The sequence below is a fragment of the Leptodactylus fuscus genome, chromosome 5 (genome assembly GCF_031893055.1).
Source record: "Leptodactylus fuscus isolate aLepFus1 chromosome 5, aLepFus1.hap2, whole genome shotgun sequence".
Classification (NCBI taxonomy): Eukaryota; Metazoa; Chordata; class Amphibia; order Anura; family Leptodactylidae; genus Leptodactylus; species Leptodactylus fuscus.
The window spans coordinates 159,454,176-159,477,475 of NC_134269.1; the positions used below are offsets into that span (position 1 = coordinate 159,454,176).

The window sequence follows — 23,300 nt, forward strand, 5'->3', positions numbered from 1 at the left end:
TGTATTACACTGTGTAAAAACATTCTTCCTACTATTATACTGTCACCTCTCAGTCTGATTCATCCCACCCATGTTACATCATATAAGGTACATCAGACTATGACCTTACAGCTCTTTTCTTACTCTTTCCTGAGGGTTGAGTTTACAATGGAGTGGTTTATATCAGGTGTTTTGTGGATCCAGTTGGTGGTGCTGCTTTGGTTGCAGGAGTGTTACCTGTATGGTCTGGCAGGCTACATTTTCAGGTGTTGCATTGTTGAAGTAGAGGCTAACTGAGTTTCTCCAATATGCAACCTTAAAGGGATTCTACCATTATACTACTTTTTTTTTCTAATTACCACGTCAGAATAGCCTTAAGAAAGGCTATTCGTCTCCTACCTTTAGATGTGCTCTCCACCGCGCTGTTCCGTAGAAATACCGGTTTTAACCGATATGCAAATGAGCTCTCCGCAGCAATGAGGGTGGGCCCCAGCGCTGAAAGGCCGATGAGCGCATCCCCATTGCTGCCCGAGAGCTCTTTCCTGCGCCGCCTCCTTCTTCTGCAACAACTCCGCCTCTTCTGACTTCTTTTGCCATTCTCTGGCCATTTTTGGGTAGCCGCTCTTGCAGTTCATTACAGGAGCCGGCCGGCGGCCATTTTGGGGTAGCCTCTCTATGCTCCTGTATAGAACTATAAGAGCAAGAGAAGCCAGAAGAGGCGGAGTTGCTGCAGAAGAAGGAGGCGGCACAGGAAAGAGCTCTGGGCAGCAATGGGGACGCGCTCATCGGCGTTTCAGCGCTGGGGCCCGCCCTCATTGCTGCGGAGAGCTCATTTGCATACCGGTTAAAACCGGTATTTCTACGGAACGGCGCGGTGGAGACCACGTCTAAAGATAGGAGACGAATAGTCTTTCTTAAGGCTATTCCGACGTGTTCATTAGAAAAAAAGGTAGTTTAATGGTAGAATCCCTTTAACCTGTCTGGTTTGACGTGGATACAGCAGATGGTGCCACATACTAACAGCCACAGGAGACAGCATCATCTACTGGATCAACAACATACCGGCAGCTCCTGATTTTACCCATCCATTGTCATATCTCCCCATCTTGAACTGCACCATATAGAGGGAAGTGTTTTTCACAAAATCCTTTCCATGATAGGAAGATGAAGGTGTAGACATTGGCCCAGATTTATGAAGACGATGGGGCAGAGGGTGTCAGCACTGCTAGACCCCTTACTTAAGAATATAAGCTGCAGGCCTTTGTTAGCAATATCTTTTTTTGCTAAATGGATGTTTTATAAACAAAAACAACAACAAATATTACATTTATCTTTTACATTACGTGAACCATGTGCCTAATCTATGGAATGATCATCTGATTTAGGTTATTGCATTAAAGTGGAATCTCTAATGTATTGCTGATACACGAAAATAACTTTTACTAAGCTTACATTATTACAAACCCGTGCACGCCCCTAGACACAGGGATCAAGACATATATTACTCAGTGTCAGCTTTATATACTGTACTTCCTCATTTAAAGGGGAAATCCTGAAATTACAATACAATGACATGACAAGAATTTCCCTCATCAGTTACCATGCCTAGTTCTTTGCATAGAGCTAGTCCAGACTTTGTCTAGGTTTTATTATAATAGATTTTCAGTCTTATCGGCTGATGCTAAAAGATCTGCTGCATGTTCAGACTGTGTAGTCTAAAGCTGGCCGTACACATAAGACTTTGCTAACGTGGTATATTGTGAATTGTCTGCAGTAGCTCGGTCATACATAAATTTGCAACAGTTTATCCCATACAGACAACCATCAACTAAAGATGTTTAGAACCAAAATCTGTTGTGTTGCAGTTTTATGCTGCGATCTGCTATGTATGGGCTAGACTGACAGACTTGTGGACATGTGCTTGTACTTCTTTAACCCTTTCCCGCCGATGGCATTTTTTGATTTTCGTTTTTCGTTTTTGACTCCCCTCCTTCTAAACCCCATAACTTTTTTATTTCTCTGCTCCCAGAGCCATATGAGGTCTTAATTTTTGCGGGACAAATTTTTCTTCATGATGCCACCATTAATTATTCTATATAATGTACTGGAAGCAGGAAAAAAATTCAGAATGGGGTGGATTTGAAGAAAAAATGCATTTCTGCGACTTTCTTACAGGCTTTGGTTTTACGGCGTTCACTGTGCAGCCAAAATGACATGTCCCCTGTATTCTGTGTTTGGATACGGTTCCAGGGATACCAAATTTATATGGTTTTATTTACATTTTGACCCCTTAAAAAAAATCCAAAACTGTGTTAAAAAAAATTTTTTTCCAAAAGTCGCCATATTCCGACAGCCATAACATTTTTATACGTCCATATACGGGGATGCATAGGGCGGGTTTTTTTTGGCGGGTCCGGGTGTACTTTTTAGTTCTATCATTTTCGGGAAATGTTATTGCTTTGATCACTTTTTATTCAAATTTTTATCAGAATCAAAACAGTGAAAAAATGGCGGTTTGGCACTTTTGACTATTTTTCCCGCTACGGCGTTTACCAAAGAGGAAAAATATTTTTATAGATTTGTAGAGCGGGCGATTTCGGACGCGGGGATACCTAAGATGTATGTGTTTCACAGTTTTTAACTACTTTTATATGTGTTCTAGGGAAAGGGGGATGATTTGAATTTTTAATACTTTTTATATTTTTTTTACTTTTTTTAAAAAAAATTTTTTTTTTGCATTTATTAGACCCCCTAGGGGTGTTGAACCCCAGGGGGTCTTATCACTAATGCAATGCATTACAATGCTAATGCATTGCAAAAAAATCATCCTTTCTTTTGCAGGCTGCATAGACCAGTCTGCAAAAGAGAGAATTTGCAGACAAGCCTGGGAGCCTTATAAAGGCTCCTGGCTGTCATGCCAACGTGACGTCGGCCCTGGAGCATGCTCCAGGAGCCGGCGATCACCTGCAAAATGGCGACGCCCATGCGCCACCGGGAAAATGGTGCCTCCGGCACCTTTGACCGTGACGCCGGAGGGGTTAATGCCTCCGATCGGTCCCCGGACCGATCGGAGGCATTAAAGCCGGTTGTCTACTGCTTAAAGCGGTCGCCATAGTTACAGACCCGACATGCGCCGTAATAGTACGGTGCATGTCGGGAAGGGGTTAAGGGTGCATTGACGTGGAGGAAAATGGTGCTGAATTTGGCATGGAATCTGCCTCAGATTCAGCACTGAAAAAAAAGGCTCCCATTGACTTTAATGGGTTCCTTTTATCTTCTAGCAGAAAAAGAAACCCATTGAAGTCAATGGGAGGCTTTTTTTTTCAGCGCTGAAATTCCACACCAAATTCCTCACCATTTTCCTCTGTGTGAATGGACCCAGTATCTCCAGCCCCTGGGCATACAACGGGAAAGCCGACAGTGCGCTGAATTTATATACCGCTTTCTAGCGGTATATACATGAAAGATCCTCTTTAAGGAAAAATACTGAATGATTTACTTCAATACAATTCTACTCTGTGCCTCAGTTCAGACCTTGAAAACGCTGAGCTATCAGTCTTACTTCTTTGGCCATGTGACTTATTTCATTTTGACTAGTAATATTTTGCTAAATGGCTGTTTTACAATAGTCCTGACAAGTTGAATATTGTCATTGCGTGCTGCAAAACTTATAGAGGTAAATGTAATTCAGTTTACTTCCCCAGTTTTGCTTTCCATTTTCTATCTGACTAAATGGGTTACAGAGCATCAGAGAAACATATCTGCCTCCTTCACAAATGGCGTCACATCTGTATTATCACATCTATTTTAGCTTGGCTTAATTGATTGAGGCTGAGATGCAATACCATACAAATCTTGTGCAGAAGTGTGGTGCTGTTTTTGATACAGAAAGCAACAGTGGTCCAGAATTACTATTGTGGTTGCAACTAGACTCTGGTGTAAACTTAGCTTATTTTAGCACAATATCACACACCTAATTTGGGCTAAAATTTTTGAAATTGCCAAATGTGTGGCTGTGACTTCTCAGAAAAGGTGCGTGGCTTATGCCAAAATGCAACTAAATTATGTTGAAAAATTCTGTCTCAAAGAAAGCCAACTAAAAGGTAGTATAAACTGACACTAAGTTCATATCCACTGGAAAATGGAGAGCAGCAGATCCGTGAAGTGTCAAGCATAGACAGAACCAAGAGACTCCACCATCTCTCTAAAAATATACACCATTTTCAGACAGCTTGTATTAGTAAGTTCACCATCTACACCCTTGGCCTAGGCCAACTCATAGAATCTCATGGTTTTCAATACCATTGCTATGCCGATGACACCCAAATATACATCTCTGGACCAGATTTTACCTCCCTGCTGGCCAGAGTTCCAGATTGTTTAGCAGCTGTAGCCTCCTTCCTCTCCTCCCGCTTTCTCAAACTGAACATGGAGAAAACTGAGTTCATCATTTTCACCCCACCCAATGTGGCCCCTCCACCTGACCCATCTATCAAAGTTAACAGAACCACAATTACCCCTGTCTCACAGGCCCGATGCCTTGGGGTACCCCTGGACTCTGACCTATCCTTCAAGTCACACGTTCAAACCCTCAACACCTCCTGCCGCCTCCAGCTGAAGAACATCCATCGAATCCACTCCTTCCTCACCCCTGAAACTACCAAGATGCTCGTCCAGGCTCATAATCTCCCGCTTAGACTACTGCAACACCCTCTTCCATGGACTCCCAGCAAACACCCTCGCCCCCCTCCAGTCCACCTTAAACTGTGCTGCTCGTTTAATTCACCTCTCACCCCTCGATCTTCATCGGCTGCTCCCCTCTGCCAGTCCATCCACTGCCTACCTATAGCCCAGCGAATTGAGTTCAAGCTACTAACACTAACATACAAAGCCATCCACAACCTGTCCTCTCCATATATCTCGGACCTAATTTCCCGCTACCTGCCCACACGTAACCTCAGATCCTCCAATGACCTCCTACTCCGCTCTGCTCTCATCCACTCCTCACACAACCCCTCCAAGATTTCTCCCGTGCATCCTCCATACTCTGGAACTCCTTACTAAGACACATAAGACTGATCCCCACAATCACAGGCCCTGAAGGCCCTGAAGACTCACCAATTCAGGAAGCCTACAACCTCCAATAACACTACTGTCACCGCACCACCACCTGAACATCCTCTCCCCTCACCTTCTGTCTCTATACCCCTTCCCTCATAGATTGTAAGCCCTCGCAGGCAGGGCCCTCTACCCCACTGTGCCAGTCGGTCACTGTTAGTATTATATCTACCTGTATATTTTGTGTATTGTATGTAACCCCCAAATGTAAAGCACCATGGAATTAATGGCGCTTTATAAATAAACAATAATAATAATAATTAATAAATAAATCTGGGCCAATGATTCAGTAATGCAGTACAAGCTCTTTCAGCAGCAGTGGTTTGGTTTTCCTGACTGTGATTCTGTCTTGGCATACTTGTTTCCTCCTCCCAAGCACTTTACACCCTTTACATCACGCAACATCCTTCACATTTTCCAGGTTGTTAGGACATTTCATTCAGAAGCAACAGCAGGTAATGCTGTTGTGGAGATTGAACTTTTTTGGCACCTCTTTCATGTGCCTTTAGCTGGCTGCAGACTACTCAGGTGCTTACATCATACATGTAGTGCTTGGAGTCGTGGTGAAGTTCCAGCTGTAGGTTGACATAAAGTAAAAGCTGACTTTAACTTGCCACCCACAGAAATAAATGTACAAACCTTGGTGCACACCTCTTACTTTATTGATGGATTTCTGTTTTCTATATGGTTTACCTACTAGCCAGGGTTGCAATCCACTAAGCGTCAGTAAGTTTTCCTGGCAAAATTTGCTGTTTTCCACACTTCTATGGATCATGCCTGCAGCCATCAGCTGAATGGAAAACCAGCGATCATAATAATACTTACCCAGTAAGGGAGTATTCACACGATGTAACGCAGCGTTGATTCTGCCACGTAAACTCGTGTCAGAGTCAGCGCTGCAAAACAGAATCTCATTGACTTCAATGGGTTCGGTTTAGTGTGCGTAACACATTGAAATCAATCGGTTAAAATACCTCCCATTGATTTCAATGTGTTACGCGTGCTAAACGGAACCCATTGAAGTCTATAGGATTCTGTTTTGCAGCGCTGACTCTGACACGAGTTTACATGTCAGAATCAACGGCGCGTTACATCGAGTGAACGGACTCTAAGGTTTCAAGGTATTAGTACATAGCTTTATCTATAACCACATTCAATTATAAGCTAATTCACTCAACGGAAGTCTAATAGTTTTATCTACAGACTGAAAAGGCTTATCTTGGTACAGGGCAAACCACAAGATTGTCTTATCTTTTTTTTTTTTTTTTCAATATGTACACAATAATTTCCTCATTCATAGAGAACAGCCGTGAAACTGCAGATTGGGAAAATACAGTAAGATAGCTAAAGATATTACTAATATTCTGTAAGAAGGGCAAAAACTGTGACCAACATTACCAGTGACTGTTCTGTCCATCTCAGCATCATTTCTCTCACTATATTACCAACAATATCTTTAGTATTCTTCCCAGAAGGACATGTTTTTCAGAACATTTCAGCAACAATTATGAAGCAAAAGTTTCTGAACAGTCTTATAACAGGTGACAGGTTGGTTTAAACAGAGGTGCATGTTTCACAAGGCAACCTGGAATAAACAGGGAATGCGGCATTCTTGTATACTCGGCTGTTACTTATTGTATTACTGCAATAGTTAGTGGCCGATCATTTCCTTACTTGTTCACCCTCTTATCCAGACCGGTCTCCGCTGCCACTTCTAAGTGGCACTGCACTTACGTTACAATGCTGAAGAACGCCAGGATGCTACAACCAGCGTCCTGGCATTCTTCAGCATTGGCTACAGCACGCTCTGGAGAAGGCAGCGCAGGGTAGCCTGGGTAGGAGCGTGGACAAGTGAGTAAATTATCAGCCACTACCTATTGCAATAATACAATAGGTAGCAGGCTAACATATGGAGGGGGAAGTTGTAAAAAGGGATCATATTCCATGAGGGGTGTAAAAAGGAGCATCATATACTGTGGGGACACATAAAAAGCAGGGTCATATACCGTGTGGGGGCCAAGTAAGGGGATTTTTTAATCAGCAAATGGGAGGACGTGTCCTAAAATTTTAGTTAGGGTGGCCCCATCACATAACCAAAGCTAACCGGGTTGGGTCAGTCCAGTCCCCACCACAGGTCATACACAAAAGACTGTGGCTCAGGCTTGAGCTTTACTACTTCCCAGTAGTCTTAACTAGATCATAGCGTACACATCTTGTGCTTGGCTCAGACAGTACATTTTTGCTGGGAAAAAAACCCCATTTGTTTTTACAGTCCTATGAAAAAGTTTGGGCACCCCTATTAATCTTAATAATTTTTAGTTCTAAATATTTTGGTATTTGCAACAGCCATTTCAGTTTGATATATCTAATAACTGATGGACACAGTAATATTTCAGGATTGAAATGAGGTTTATTGTACTAACAGAAAATGCGCAATATGCATTAAACCAAAATTTGACCGGTGCAAAAGTATGGGCACCTCAACAGAAAAGTGACATTAATATTTAGTACATCCTCCTTTTGCAAAGATAACAGCCTCTAGTCGCTTCCTGTAGCTTTTAATCAGTTCCTGGATCCTGGATAAAGGTATTTTGGACAAACAATTCAAGTTCAGTTAAGTTAGATGGTCGCCGAGCATGGACAGCCCGCTTCAAATCATCCCACAGATGTTCAATGATATTCAGGTCTGGGGACTGGGATGGCCATTCCAGAACATTATAATTGTTCCTCTGCATGAATGCCTGAGGATTTGGAGCAGTGTTTTGGATCATTGTCTTGCTGAAATATCCATCCCCGGCGTAACTTCAACTTCGTCACTGATTCTTGAACATTATTCTCAAGAATCTGCTGATACTGAGTGGAATCCATGCGACCCTCAACTTTAACAAGATTCCCGATGCCGGCATTGGCCACACAGCCCCAAAGCATGATGGAACCTCCACCAAATTTTACAGTGGGTAGCATGTGTTTTTCTTGGAATGCTGTTTCTTTTTGGACGCCATGCATAACGCCTTTTTTTATAACCAAACAACTCAATTTTTGTTTCCAAAATGAAGCTGCCTTGTCCAAATGTGCTTTTTCATACCTCAGGCAACTCTATTTGTGGCGTACGTGCAGAAACTGCTTCTTTCTCATCACTCTCCCATACAGCTTCTATTTGTGCAAAGTGCGCTGTATAGTTGACCGATGCACAGTGACACCATCTGCAGCAAGATGATGCTGCAGCTCTTTGGAGGTGGTCTGTGGATTGTCCTTGACTGTTCTCACCATTCTTCTTCTCTGCCTTTCTGATATTTTTCTTGGCCTGCCACTTCTGGGCTTAACAAGAACTGTCCCTGTGGTCTTCCATTTCCTTACTATGTTCCTCACAGTGGAAACTGACAGGTTAAATCTCTGAGACAGCTTTTTGTATCCTTCCGCTGAACAACTATGTTGAACAATCTTTGTTTTCAGATCATTTGAGAGTTGTTTTGAGTAGCCCATGATGCCACTCTTCAGAGGAGATTCAAATAGTAGAACAACTTGCAATTGGCCACCTTAAATACCTTTTCTCATGATTGGATACACCTGGCTATGAAGTTCAAAGCTCACTGAGGTTACAAAACCAATTTTGTGCTTCAGTAAGTCAGTAAAAAGTAGTTAGGAGTATTCAAATCAATAAAATGATAAGGGTGCCCATACTTTTGCACCGGTCAAATTTTGGTTTAATGCATATTGCGCATTTTCTGTTAGTACAATAAACCTCATTTCAATCCTGAAATATTACTGTGTCCATCAGTTATTAGATATATCAAACTGAAATGGCTGCTGCAAACACCAAAATATTTAGAACTAAAAATGATTAAGATTAATAGGGGTGCCCAAACTTTTTCATAGGACTGTATATAAAAACCATATATGCATTAAAAAAAAAAAAAAAAAAAAAAAGGTACAAGATTTTTATAGAAAAGTGCATGTTGTGTTTTTTTGGCAAAAATGCAGTATGACCCCAGCCTTAACAGCAGGTACTTATTAACTATTGCACGTTAAGCTGGAGTTCTCCTCAGCACACATTATCCTGTGCCAGCTTGTTTTATTACATTAATGTTACATCAGACTCCTTAAGGTAACTCTTAAGTAAGGCAGAGTTCACACTAGCGTTGGTGTCCGCCGGCTAGTGTCCGATGCTAATGTCCGCGCAAGATTTAGCATCGGACACTAGCTGTGTCCGTTTATAATTTGCATTATTTTAAATGGGATATCATGTAGTGTCCTTTACTGTCTGTGGGTGTCATTAAGTGTCCGTTTACAAAGATGTCCGATTTTTCAAGCGAACAGCTAAATCCTACATGTAGGATTTAAATGCTAGTGTGAATGCCCCCTAACAATACTCACTACAGATGCTTAATACTATCTAGCAAGATATACACTGCTAGCGGTATATAGCACATCCGAGAGTAGTATTTTACGTGACATGTTATGTACAATGTAATAAGTTAATAGTAGTTAGTTAGTGTCCGTTAATGTCTGTTATGATGGGTTTCCATTTTTATTTTTTTTTAAACGGACACCTTCATAACGCAATCCAACGGCAACGTGAACCCTGCCCTAAAGGGAATCTTTCACCAGGAAGCTTGATATTAGACCAGCCACAATACATTGCATGCTGAGCACTGTTATAGAAAAAAACTGCTTTTTCAAGAAAATGGTGGACTATCTAAATGTTTTATGGTTCTCAGCATACGGTCTCCTACAATGCACTGTGGCTGGAATGACTATATTGAATCTTTTCCTATTAAACTATATATATGTCTGTTCAGCTCCTCCTGCTCTATAACATGTCGCCTGCCAGTAGGACTCTAAGTAGAAAGTGGCAGGTTCCCTTTAAAGCATTCCAATTGATATTTCAGTAATAGTAGCAATTCAGGAGATTCACACAGTGCAGTTTACTATTAAAAACAGAAAGAGAGATAGGCAGGAATGTATTAGTGCCAAGCACATAGCTTCAATAGCCTCAGAACCAGTCAGGATTCTAGAGCTTTCATGCCCATCCGTACACTTTCCCAGCAATAATGTGTCAGACACTAAGCACCCACTCACATTCCTGTGGTCTAAAACAACTTGATAGAAGAGAAGAACTTTCTATATCATCAACCTGTTGAAAACCGGTCATAAGTCAGCACATTGCAAAACTTTAGATGAGAATCCTCAGTCCACTCTAAGTTATGTGCCTCAGATTTTACAGCCAGACAACCATGCTAGGTTTCTCTCCTGTTAGCAAAATTTTTATAATGTTATAATGTCTTAGGAAAGCTTAACCTTATGTCATCATAGTTATTATAACTATAGTCTCAATGACCTAAGACTTACATCCTGTATTATCAGAACCTCCCACGCTTGTATACGAAACTTCACCCGAGTTGCACCACTTCTCTGGAATGCTCTATCCCGGACAATCAGATTAACTCCCAATTTCTACAGCTTCAAGTGCAAATTAAAGACACATCTTTTCAGACAGGCCTATCCCAATTCCTAGTGTAAACTCTTCTGTACCGTAATTAGAATCCGTAGAAAGAACCCTTCTCTGTTCCCGCTCCTACATTACCCCACACAATATGATGCCATTTCAGGCTAACCTTATATGTCCAGACACCATCTGCACGTTAAAGGACACGACTGGTGCCGGCTCATACAGTTTTATGTTTGTGTACTGACAGTAACCTCTATTACAGAGTTGTCTGACCATTGTATAAGCAATGCTACCTCTGATGCCGCCCCTGCTACCTCTTGTGTCACCGCCTCTATCTCATAGATTGTAAGCTCTTGTGAGCAGGGCCCTCAGTCCTATTGTGTGAAGTGACTATTTCTATGTAATGTAGCTTTTTGTCTGTACTTGAACCCTACAAATTGTACATTGCTGAGGAATATGTTGGCGCTATATATATAAAAAAAATTATTATTATTATTATTATTATTATTGTAGACTAGAGATGAGTGAGTAGTGAAATATTTGAAAATTCGAAATTCGATTTAAGTAGACCTCAATATTCGACTATTCAATCGAATATCGAATCCCATTATAGTCTATGGGAAAAAATGCTTGTTTCAGGGAAATCAAAATTCGACCAATTGGTATATTGGGGGAAAAGGTAATACGGAATTGGAGCCCTAACAAGGGCTTTTGGGAAAATTAGTTGCAAGAAGATTGTATATACAGATGGTGTATATACAATCTTCAAGCAGTGGTAGATCTAAGTTTAGCTCTTATAAGAGCTGTTGGAGTAAGATTCCTGCCTAAATAATTTTAATTGCTAGCTAACCCTGGCAGAACATCTATCCCTGTCTATTTCACAGTTGCATCTGAACTGAAACTGACACCCACTATTCTTATAAAGTGGAGGTCACCTGATTTAGCCAGCCAATGACTATATCCGTATTTTTTATTAATGCCTATGTTGTCCTCGTTCCTGTCCCACCTCTCCTGCACAGTTATTGGTGTAAAAAAAGCGCCCGGGAAGGTGGGAGGGGAATCGAATTTTTACTGCGTTTACCGCGTGGTATTCGACCGAGTATGAGTATTTCGAATACCATAGTATTCGATCGAATACCTACTCGTTCGAGTACTACTTGCTCATCTCTATTGTAGACCAGTAATATTGGCATCACAGTGTTTATAGGGTAATTGGTATCTAAGCATTAAATAATGTAAAAATGCAACACCTGGAATGTATCAGGCAGAAGGTGAAAATCTAGCTATTCCACCAGGGGAGACACCGTCAAAGTTTCCTTACTTGATGTGTGATAATTTGGAGATCTATGGGAGTATACACTCACCGGCCACTTTATTAGGTACACCATGCTAGTAACGGGTTGGACCCCCTTTTGCCTTCAGAACTGCCTCAATTCTTTGTGGCATAGATTCAACAAGGTGCTGGAAGCATTCCTCAGAGATTTTGGTCCATATTGACATGATGGCATCACACAGTTGCCGCAGATTTGTCGGCTGCACATCCATGATGCGAATCTCCCGTTCCACCACATCCCAAAGATGCTCTATTGGATTAAGATCTGGTGACTGTGGAGGCCATTGGAGTACAGTGAACTCATTGTCATGTTCAAGAAACCAGTCTGAGATGATTCCAGCTTTATGACATGGCGCATTATCCTGCTGAAAGTAGCCATCAGATGTTGGGTACATTGTGGTCATAAAGGGATGGACATGGTCAGCAACAATACTCAGGTAGGCTTTGGCGTTGCAACGATGCTCAATTGGTACCAAGGGGCCCAAAGAGTGCCAAGAAAATATTCCCCACACCATGACACCACCACCACCAGCCTGAACCGTTGATACAAGGCAGGATGGATCCATGCTTTCATGTTGTTGACGCCAAATTCTGACCCTACCATCCGAATGTCGCAGCAGAAATCGAGACTCATCAGACCAGGCAACGTTTTTCCAATCTTCAATTGTCCAATTTCGATGAGCTTGTGCAAATTGTAGCCTCAGTTTCCTGTTCTTAGCTGAAAGGAGTGGCACCCGGTGTGGTCTTCTGCTGCTGTAGCCCATCTGCCTCAAAGTTCGACGTACTGTGCGTTCAGAGATGCTCTTCTGGCTACCTTGGTTGTAACGGGTGGCTATTTGAGTCACTGTTGCCTTTCTATCAGCTCGAACCAGTCTGGCCATTCTCCTCTGACCTCTGGCATCAACAACGCATTTCCGCCCACAGAACTACGGCTCACTGGCTGTTTTTTCTTTTTCGGACCATTCTCTGTAAACCCTAGAGATGGTTGTGCGTGAAAATCCCAGTAGATCAGCAGTTTCTGAAATACTCAGACCAGCCCTTCTGGCACCAACAACCATGCCACGTTCAAAGGCACTCAAATCACCTTTCTTCCCCATACTGATGCTCGGTTTGAACTGCAGGAGATTGTCTTGACCATGTCTACATGCCGAAATGCACTGAGTTGCCGCCATGTGATTGGCTGATTAGAAATTAAGTGTTAACGAGCAGTTGGACAGGTGTACCTAATAAAGTGGCCGGTGAGTGTATATACAAGCATGTTCAGCTCCCTGACAGCAGGTAACCCTGTACAGGAGATAACACTGTCCAGATCTATGAGGAACAGGCATGATAAATTTTAGGAGTGGGATGCAGGCAATTATGGAGGTACTACATTATCTCTTTTTTTCAGAAATGTTACAATCACTTCCATTGTACAGTTAATTTACATGATGCAGTTTTTTAATGGTCTAGTAAGTCATTGATCTCAGTTATTTAGAGTGCTTTGGACTGGCATGGCTTTTATGAGGATGTATGATATTAGACAAAATGGTCTGCTTTTTGCTAATCTACTGCCAATCTTTGCTTTTTATGGCACTACTAGACACAGCCAATAGAGTGGCAATGTTTCCCAAAACAAATAGACATATTCCTGTTCTCTGACGCTACACCGGGCACCTTCTTACTAAATCCATGCTGGATGTCATAATAAGGTAACAGGAAAAGAATTATCTAAAGCAGATAACCACTTCAAGTATCAGAGAAGCTGTTCTTAAGTTGCTATTGAAAGTCTCTGAGATTTCGGATCAAATGAACATGAAGAATGCAGAATTATAAATCTTGATACATCTACTGTAAAAAACAATCCACATATAATCTACAGGTTAAGAGGATGTAAGTATTTATCTATATATACACAGAGTCATGTGATTGTGAAGAGTACATAGGATTTGACTATTTCTTTGTAATGTATCTTTTTGTCTGTAGGTGAACCCTACAAATTGTACAGCAGCTGCGGAATATGTTGGCGCTATATAAATAAAATGTATTATTATGATTATAGGTATTAACTTTTAGCTGTGATGATAAAGTGCGGCTGTAGATCTTCCACTTATCACAGTTATAGTATGTACAGTATTAAAGAACTGAAGAAAGAACAAGTACCTAATGTATACTGAATATCACATGCAGTCCTTTCACAGTCCTTAGATGAGAAAAACATTTTCCAGGGCTTCATGGGCAAAACTTCTTAGGATAAACTGTAGAGGCAACAATTCTAATAACAGGAAATTACTGTTTATATGTTTTCATTTATTCATTGGTCGCTATAGCTAACCATATATATCTAACACTCTGAAGGTTCAAAGCTAGAATAACCTGCTACAAGTCAAATTAATTTTGACAGGACCGGCCAACAAAGGGAGCTGCCTTACAAAAGGTGACGCTAGAATATACTGTATATGTTTTTTTTCAAGGGAAAATTTATTTAAATATTATTTTCCTAAACACCTCAAAGAAAGAGCTATTGATTTTATTTAGATTTGTAGTATTAAACTGGTTCTAGCCATAGAACACGCGACTCTGAGCAGCAAGTGTCTATTTAGATTCTCTGGCTGAAAGGATACATTAGCAAAAAAGGAAGTTACAAGATTTCACTTAGTAATATCTTGCACAAGCAGAAAACTATCCCAGTAGTACCAGTTACAGTAGTAGAAGATAAATATACACAGAAAATACACCATATACTAACTTAGGTTCCATCTCCTAAAGGTTTGGTCACTTCTTACCTTATATAAGGTACAAAAGCCACCACATGTCCCTCAAGCACCGCAAAGATGTAAGAGACAATAAATGCTGCTGAGGACCAAATAACCAAGACACATGGCAACAGAGCCGCATTGTTCTTACACCAAACAACCATGGGGTCTTCTTCCTTTGCAGCTAGTATGCAGCAGCCTCCGAGCTCTAGGCGGAAGTGTCTATTTCCTCTATGTAGAAGAATCAGTGTAAAGTACAAGCGTTTACCAGAAACACTACGAAATTCATTCCCTCAACTTTTATTAAGTACAAATTCCCTTTCACGTGATGTCAGTGAAGTTTCAGTCACCTTAACGCTGCTGCCCCCTCCCACATACTTCCCCTTTCTTGAACATGTTGTGTTTGCTTTTAAGTTAACATTGATACAGCCCTTACATCAGTTCTGAAAGTAACATTTCACAAGTCTCACCTCCTCCAGTTATAAATATACTCATTCTATACTGCCGTAGTGATATTATAAATTAGGTCTGACACATTGCAAGCAATAAAACACTATGCAGAGACTATTATCTAACAATGGCCATGCCTATTCCATGGGTACTGTATATTAGTTGTATGAAAACTTCTGTTATCCCATTTATTACTAGATAGAAACATAGAAGATCACATGGTCCATCTAGCCTGCTTTTAGAATTTAACACTATAAATAATTTAGTCACTTTTGCTCAAAGAGGCAGAATTAAGAAAATATCTATTCAACTGCTTGTGGATGTGGCATTTGGAAATTGTATCCTGCAGAAGCCTCAGTTGTCAGGAGAGTGACAGTCCCACGTCTCTGCATACACCACCAGTCACCAATAGAGTGAGGGTCCCACGTCTCTGAATACACCACCAGTCACCAATAGAGTGAGGATCCCTCGTCTCTGCACACCACCAGTCACCAATAGAGTGAGGGTCCCACGTCTCTGCATACACCACCAGTCACCAATAGAGTGAGGATCCCACGTCTCTGCATACACCACCAGTCACCAATAGAGTGAGGGTCCCACGTCTCTGCATACACCACCAGTCACCAATAGAGTGAGGATCCCACGTCTCTGCATACACCACCAGTCACCAATAGAGTGAGGGTCCCACGTCTCTGCATACACCACCAGTCACCAATAGAGTGAGGGTCCCACGTCTCTGCATACACCACCAGTCACCAATAGAGTGAGGGTCCCACGTCTCTGAATACACCACCAGTCACCAATAGAGTGAGGGTCCCACGTCTCTGCATACACCACCAGTCACCAATAGAGTGAGGGTCCCACGTCTCTGCATACACCAACAGTCACCAATAGAGTGAGGGTCCCACGTCTCTGCATACACCACCAGTCACCAATAGAGTGAGGATCCCACGTCTCTGCATACACCACCAGTCACCAATAGAGTGAGGGTCCCACGTCTCTGCATACACCACCAGTCACCAATAGAGTGAGGATCCCACGTCTCTGCATACACCACCAGTCACCAATAGAGTGAGGGTCCCACGTCTCTGCATACACCACCAGTCACCAATAGAGTGAGGATCCCACGTCTCTGCATACACCACCAGTCACCAATAGAGTGAGGGTCCCACGTCTCTGCATACACCACCAGTCACCAATAGAGTGAGGGTCCCACGTCTCTGCATACACCACCAGTCACCAATAGAGTGAGGGTCCCACGTCTCTGAATACACCACCAGTCACCAATAGAGTGAGGGTCCCACGTCTCTGCATACACCACCAGTCACCAATAGAGTGAGGGTCCCACGTCTCTGCATACACCAACAGTCACCAATAGAGTGAGGGTCCCACGTCTCTGCATACACCACCAGTCACCAATAGAGTGAGGATCCCACGTCTCTGCATACACCACCAGTCACCAATAGAGTGAGGGTCCCACGTCTCTGCATACACCACCAGTCACCAATAGAGTGAGGGTCCCACGTCTCTGCATACACCACCAGTCACCAATAGAGTGAGGGTCCCACGTCTCTGCATACACCACCAGTCACCAATAGAGTGAGGGTCCCACGTCTCTGCATACACCACCAGTCACCAATAGAGTGAGGGTCCCACGTCTCTGCATACACCACCAGTCACCAATAGAGTGAGGGTCCTACGTCTCTGCATACACCACCAGTCACCAATAGAGTGAGGGTCCCATGCCTCTGCAAACACCACCGGTCACCAATAGAGTGAGGGTCCCACATCTCTGCATACACCCCCAGTCCCCAATGATTGGACTCTCTCCATCTATTAATGTTCTAGGTGGGTAAAGAAACAACCAAGTGCAGCTCAGGGCACATTACACAAACTTCTTAATGGCACATAAGGTCACAGAGATATGTACATTAGGATTATATAAACAGAATTGGAGCTAGTCCCTATTAAATTTGGAGTAACCATTGCTAGTGTGGCTCATGTCTTTTTTCCCTAACGTATGCAAGCTACTTTCCTAGCACATTTTTCATAGAAATATGCTGCACTATGCTTTATAACACAGAGTGCCCCTCAGACTTCCCCTCAAAAAGCATTTAAATAAGGCTAGGTTCATACTTGCTCCTGTCTGATCCTGTCCGCTAAATCAGTGGTTACCCATAAACACCTGCAGACCCCATCAACTATACAGGACCCCATGCAGGACTTTTCAGTGGAATTTGTGGCGTAGATCTGAACCTAACCTAACCTTGTACACAAACTGTATTGAATAGTCGTGAAACATTTAAATAAGGCCTCAAGCACACAGACAAATTTCAGCTCTATACATAGCCAAAATACAAAGTCTATGTTTTCCTTATGGTTCATGCTCACGTAATGGTAGCTGCAGACAACCACCAATGAATGTGCAATATATACAGTACAGTATAATCGTGTAATCCTTGGCGGCTGCATTCTATGGGCCTTTTCTGTTCCTCCATATACCATTGATTTTATATCTCAGCTCTTCAGTATGCATGAGGCCTAAGACTATAGTTATCTGCATTGGTTTTATTCTGCACTGTTTTTTTTTTGTTTGTTTGTTTGTTTGTTTTTTAAATCTCCCCTAATGCTTCCCTCATTTTGCTACATAGGTTGCTACACTACATAGTTAACACATAACACCCAGATTTTTTTTTCACTCCTTAAAGGGAGCCTATCATTGGGAAAAGTGCTTTTGAACTAACTTTACTTCCTCAGTTGTCCTCGCCATTGCTTTATAAACCGCTTTATTTCTTTATGTAAATTAACCCCAGAACGCACTGGGTGTTCCCCAGGGCCTTCGGGCACCCCCCACGTCATACCTTTAATCCTGTCCCCTCCACTGCTTGTGCTCTGTTTCTCCTCCTCCTTCCCAGATGTGCCGTGCTCTTGCCTCAGATTACGCAGTTTGGGTTCAAATCTCGGATATGCGCCATACCGTTCTAGTCAGAGCGGTACTGTACATGTCCAGCGGCCATTTTGGTGTAGTCAACTACACGATAGTACGCTCAGTTCTCCAGGGAACTACACGAGCATTGTGTAGTTGACTACAACAAAATGGGCACTTGGACATGCGTAGTACCTCTCTGACCGAAGCGGTACTGCTCATGTCTGAGATTTGATTTCAAACAGGACGATCTGAGGAAAGAGCACAGCACAATATCTCAGGAGGAGGAGGAGAGACAGAGCATAAGCAGTGGAGGGGCGTTTTCTGAGGCATGACTCAGGGGGGTGCTCGGAGGCCCTTGGGAACGCCCAGGGTGCTCCATGGGGTTAATTTAATTTCAAACTCCCAATGATCCTGAGCACACATCTAAAGTTGTAGTAAGATGGCTTGAAGACAGCAAAGTGAAAGTATAGCATGGCCAGCACAAAGTTTTAACCCAAATCTTATACCCCCCCCCTCCCCCACAACAAACTCTTATGAGAGGAAACTGCAAGGTTTCACCAAATGTTTGTTTCAATATTTTCCACAATTGTTTACATGGGCACTGTTGCTTCAACAAACTTTGCATAAATCAATAATATAGGCGAACATACGAAGGTTTGTAATATTTCTCACCAGAGAAGAATGCTTCTTTCTCCTGTTATCATGCTATTAAGTCAGTAAGAGAGAAAGCAGGTTTCTTCTCCTTGGTTCTCTCCACCCAGCATCTCAAGAAAAAAAAACAAACTGCTAAATAATGCAGAATACAAGTCATATAAAGACCACACGGTGGCTCAGTGGTTAGCACTGCAGCTTTGCAGCGCTGGGGTCCTGATGTTCAAATCCCACCAAGGGCAAAAAAACAGGAGCTTGTATGTTCTCCCCATGTTTGCATGGATTTCCATCCCATATTCCAAAAGACATACTGATAGGGAAAAAAATGTACATGTGAGCTCTATGTGGGGCTCACAATCTACATAAAAAAAAAAAAAAAAAAAAAAAGACCACAAATAGAGTTAAGCCTCATGTTCACATACGTGGCAGATTATTCTGAAAAGTAACCTAAAGCGACAGGTATATTGTAATATTCCCACAAACAATTTATTTTACTTGATCTCAATTATTCAGCAGTTAAAGACTAACAAAAGGGAAAAACAATTTTTACATAATTAGTTAAAAATTTACACAGTTGTTGTAATGTTCTTACCCACATGTGACCTATGGGGTATGTCATGAGGATTTGAAGTTTCCTATTAAAACCCCCCAAAAAACCCTAAAACCTTTATGTATTGAAGTCTTCATAACGGTAAATACAGGACTAAGAATAGATGTAGCAACTGTCAATGGTCAAGCATCCCTACTGGAAGCGGTCATGTTAAAGATTAGGGACTCTACTCCAATCTTTTCACATTGTCTAAGTATAAGTATTTATTATTCTGAACACTATGCTGGGAAGCGGGAAAAAATTCAGAATGGTTTGGAAATGGAGAAAAAGTGCATTTGTGCGACTTTCTTATAGGCTTTGTTCTTAGGATGTTCACTCTGCAGCCAAAATGATATGATACCCGTATTCTATGTTTCAGTATGATTTTGGGAATACCAAAAAGTCGCCAATATTCTGACACCTAACTTTTTTATATTTCCGTGAATGGGGATACAAACGTTATCTTTTTTGTTTTTTTGTGTGGCCAGACGTACATTTTAGTTATACCGTTTTGGGGAATGTCTATTGCGGTTTGGCAATAGGACTTTACGGTGGAAACCCAATGGAACCCAAGTCTATCGGGTAACCATTTTTTAAGTGGATAGGGTTTCTATTTTTTGGGTCCTCAAGTGGACCTGAAGGATGGAAACACAAACACTAGTGTGAACCTAGCGTAACTGTGATTCTGGTTATATATGCTTCAGCCTGGTGACTAAGGGAGTCTGTAATGTGCTTGAGACTATTTCACTTAGGCAGTGTTAGTAAGCAAATCATAATGTGAGCCAATGTGCTTCTGACATAACAAAGGTCTGTTTTGTTCAGTGTGAAGGCCTCTACATGACCATATGTGCTATTTAACAGCAATATCCCTGCTGACAGACTCCCTTTAAAGAAATTAGTGCTATGTATCGATTATACATTTATGATATATGTCATAACTGCATAGGCCCCTGCATTCTGCCATCTCCACATATTTTATGCATCTGATTGCAATTTTTTGTATGTAATAATAAAGAAAATGATTGCAAAACAATGTTCCCTGTTAACGGTTCAGAAATTCCTGAACACTGTTCTGCTTTCCAATATTTTAGTAAGCAATAATGAAACAGTCAATTATACACACAGGTCAACATAATGCAAACCCTGCTGCATAAATATAATTTAGACTTTCCCATTAAAAATGTTATGCGGTGATATACCATAGTCTCATTGACTCTGGGTTCACACCAGTGCCTGAACTCTGTTTTCAGGTTTCCGTCTTCTGCATGCAGAAGACGGAAACCTGTCATGCCGAGTCAGGCCGTGAGCGCCGGTGAGCATTTTATGCGCTCCACGGCGAAACCTTTTTTTTTTTTTTTTTTTTTAAACTGGACACAGAGTACTGCATGTCCGACTCAGTATCCGGTTTAAAAAAAAAACGGTTTAGCTGCGGAGCGCATAAAACGTTCACCGGCGCACACGGCCGGAGACTTTTCAAGCCCATTCAAATGAATGGGCTTGAAACATGCCGGCAGGTTTCCGTCTTCTTCCCCTGTTTTGTGCAGGAAACAGAAACCTGCAGAACGGAGTACGGGCGCAGATGTGAATGAGCCCTTAGATACGAACAAACCAATTCAGAATGAACTGGATTCAATGCAAAATTTTGGTTTCTAAATAATCCGGAACTTACATGATTCATCTCAGACAATCTGTAAAATGACCGCTGAAAAAAGGCCAGCATTGCAATCAGAATTGACAGGAGAGGAGGAACTTGGGACATGGTTTAGGTAGAGCGATAATAGAAGTGAGGGAGACGTTATGCACTGCGCTGTGACTGTCTGCTGTGTTACACATACATGGGCCAGGTCAACCTTTGTGTGCCAAATCTCATTTTTTTAAGCATTTTTCTGCAATAGAGTTTTTAAAATAAATACATATATATATACAGTGTATATATATATATATATATATATATATATATATGTATATCAGAACTGCCATCAATATTCTACTGTAGTTTAACTCATCCACATGTTGCTGAAAAAAAGAGGATTGTTTGATCTGCCAAAAAGCATGAGCAGCTCCTACAGCTTCTGTCTCCGCTTAGACCATTTACCGGTGTTTATCAGAAGGAAATTTGATGTCACAGTGTGACCATTACGTGTTCTGCCATTGAAAGACAACCAAAATCATAAATGATAAAGCTGGACTGCTACAAACTAGAACTGTATTGCCTTTAGTTATGAATCCAGGTTCAGTTTGGGATCCATTGAAAGTAAGCTTCAAAAATGGAGATCTTTTGGTAAGTACATCAATTCTTCCATTGTTTTCCATCGACACACTGGGCAGCCATTGCATATGACAGTCAGTGACCCCAAGTAGTGATACGAGGGACAGTAACATCTCAGCGATATGTACCGGACATCCTGTGGTCACATGTGTTGCCTCTCATGGCGGGCTTCAAACTGGCATTTTTCAGCAAAATAATGGTCATCTATATACAGCAAAGGTTTACCAGGAATGTCCTGGCCAGACTGCAAAACTTGCTTGGTCAGCAGATTTATCAATAATGGAGCACTTATGGGAACAGCTTGGATGCCAGCTTTGGCAACCTGCAAGTGTCCAGGATACCATATGGAACTACCCTGTCCAACCACAAATCATCTTGTATCCAGGCTAGAGGGGTTGGACGAGCAGGATACTATAACCTCATTTTAGTTGTACAGTTTCCCCAATAAACCTCTCCTTTCACTCTAATATTGTAATAACTTACATATATCATCATTATATTCACACATAGAAAGTTTAATTTGATTCCAACAATTCCTTATTAGTGTGTTAGGGTCCATTCACATGGAGAAAAATGGTAAGGAATTTGGTGTGGAATTTTCCACTCTGAAAAAAAAGCCTCCCCTTGATTTCAATGGGTTCTGCTAGATTTTTTTTTTCAACTAGCAGAATTTTCCACTAGAGGAAAATATATTTGTGTATATATAGCAGTATGTAGATATGGTTGTCTATTTCAATTTGCCTATATCTATTTAGATCTGCCAATCTACATTGTGTATATACTCACCGGCCACTTTATTAGGTACACCATGCTAGTAACGAGTTGGACCCCCTTTTGCCTTCAGAACTGCCTCAATTCTTCGTGGCATAGATTCAACAAGGTGCTGGAAGCATTCCTCAGAGATTTTGGTCCATATTGACATGATGGCATCACACAGTTGCCGCAGATTTGTCGGCTGCACATCCATGATGCGAATTTCCCGTTCCACCACATCCCAAAGATGCTCTATTGGATTGAGATCTGGTGACTGTGGAGGCCATTGGAGTACAGTGAACTCATTGTCATGTTCAAGAAACCAGTCTGAGATGATTCCAGCTTTATGACATGGCGCATTATCCTGCTGAAAGTAGCCATCAGATGTTGGGTACATTGTGGTCATAAAGGGATGGACATGGTCAGCAACAATACTCAGGTAGGCTTTGGCGTTGCAACGATGCTCAATTGGTACCAAGGGGCCCAAAGAGTGCCAAGAAAATATTCCCCACACCATGACACCACCACCACCAGCCTGAACCGTTGATACAAGGCAGGATGGATCCATGCTTTCATGTTGTTGACGCCAAATTCTGACCCTACCATCCGAATGTCGCAGCAGAAATCGAGACTCATCAGACCAGGCAACGTTTTTCCAATCTTCAATTGTCCAATGTCGATGAGCTTGTGCAAATTGTAGCCTCAGTTTCCTGTTCTTAGCTGAAAGGAGTGGCACCCGGTGTGGTCTTCTGCTGCTGTAGCCCATCTGCCTCAAAGTTCGACGTACTGTGCGTTCAGAGATGCTCTTCTGGCTACCTTGGTTGTAACGGGTGGCTATTTGAGTCACTGTTGCCTTTCTATCAGCTCGAACCAGTCTGGCCATTCTCCTCTGACCTCTGGCATCAACAACGCATTTCAGCCCACAGAACTGCCGCTCACTGGATGTTTTTTCTTTTTCGGACCATTCTCTGTAAACCCTAGAGATGGTTGTGCGTGAAAATCCCAGTAGATCAGCAGTTTCTGAAATACTCAGACCAGCCCTTCT

The 23,300-nt window shown here is 41.9% G+C and overlaps 1 protein-coding gene across 1 annotated transcript in view; it reads right to left on the reverse strand.

Moving 5' to 3' along the window:
* Positions 1-14,778, reverse strand: part of DRAM1 (DNA damage regulated autophagy modulator 1) — a 31,439-nt gene extending 16,661 nt beyond the window's left edge. Inside the window, exon 1 of the mRNA XM_075274569.1 lies at positions 14,645-14,778. Within this exon, the coding sequence (XP_075130670.1) occupies positions 14,645-14,778 (134 nt within the window). The remainder of the gene's footprint in view (positions 1-14,644) is intronic.
* Positions 14,779-23,300: the final 8,522 nt, after the last annotated feature.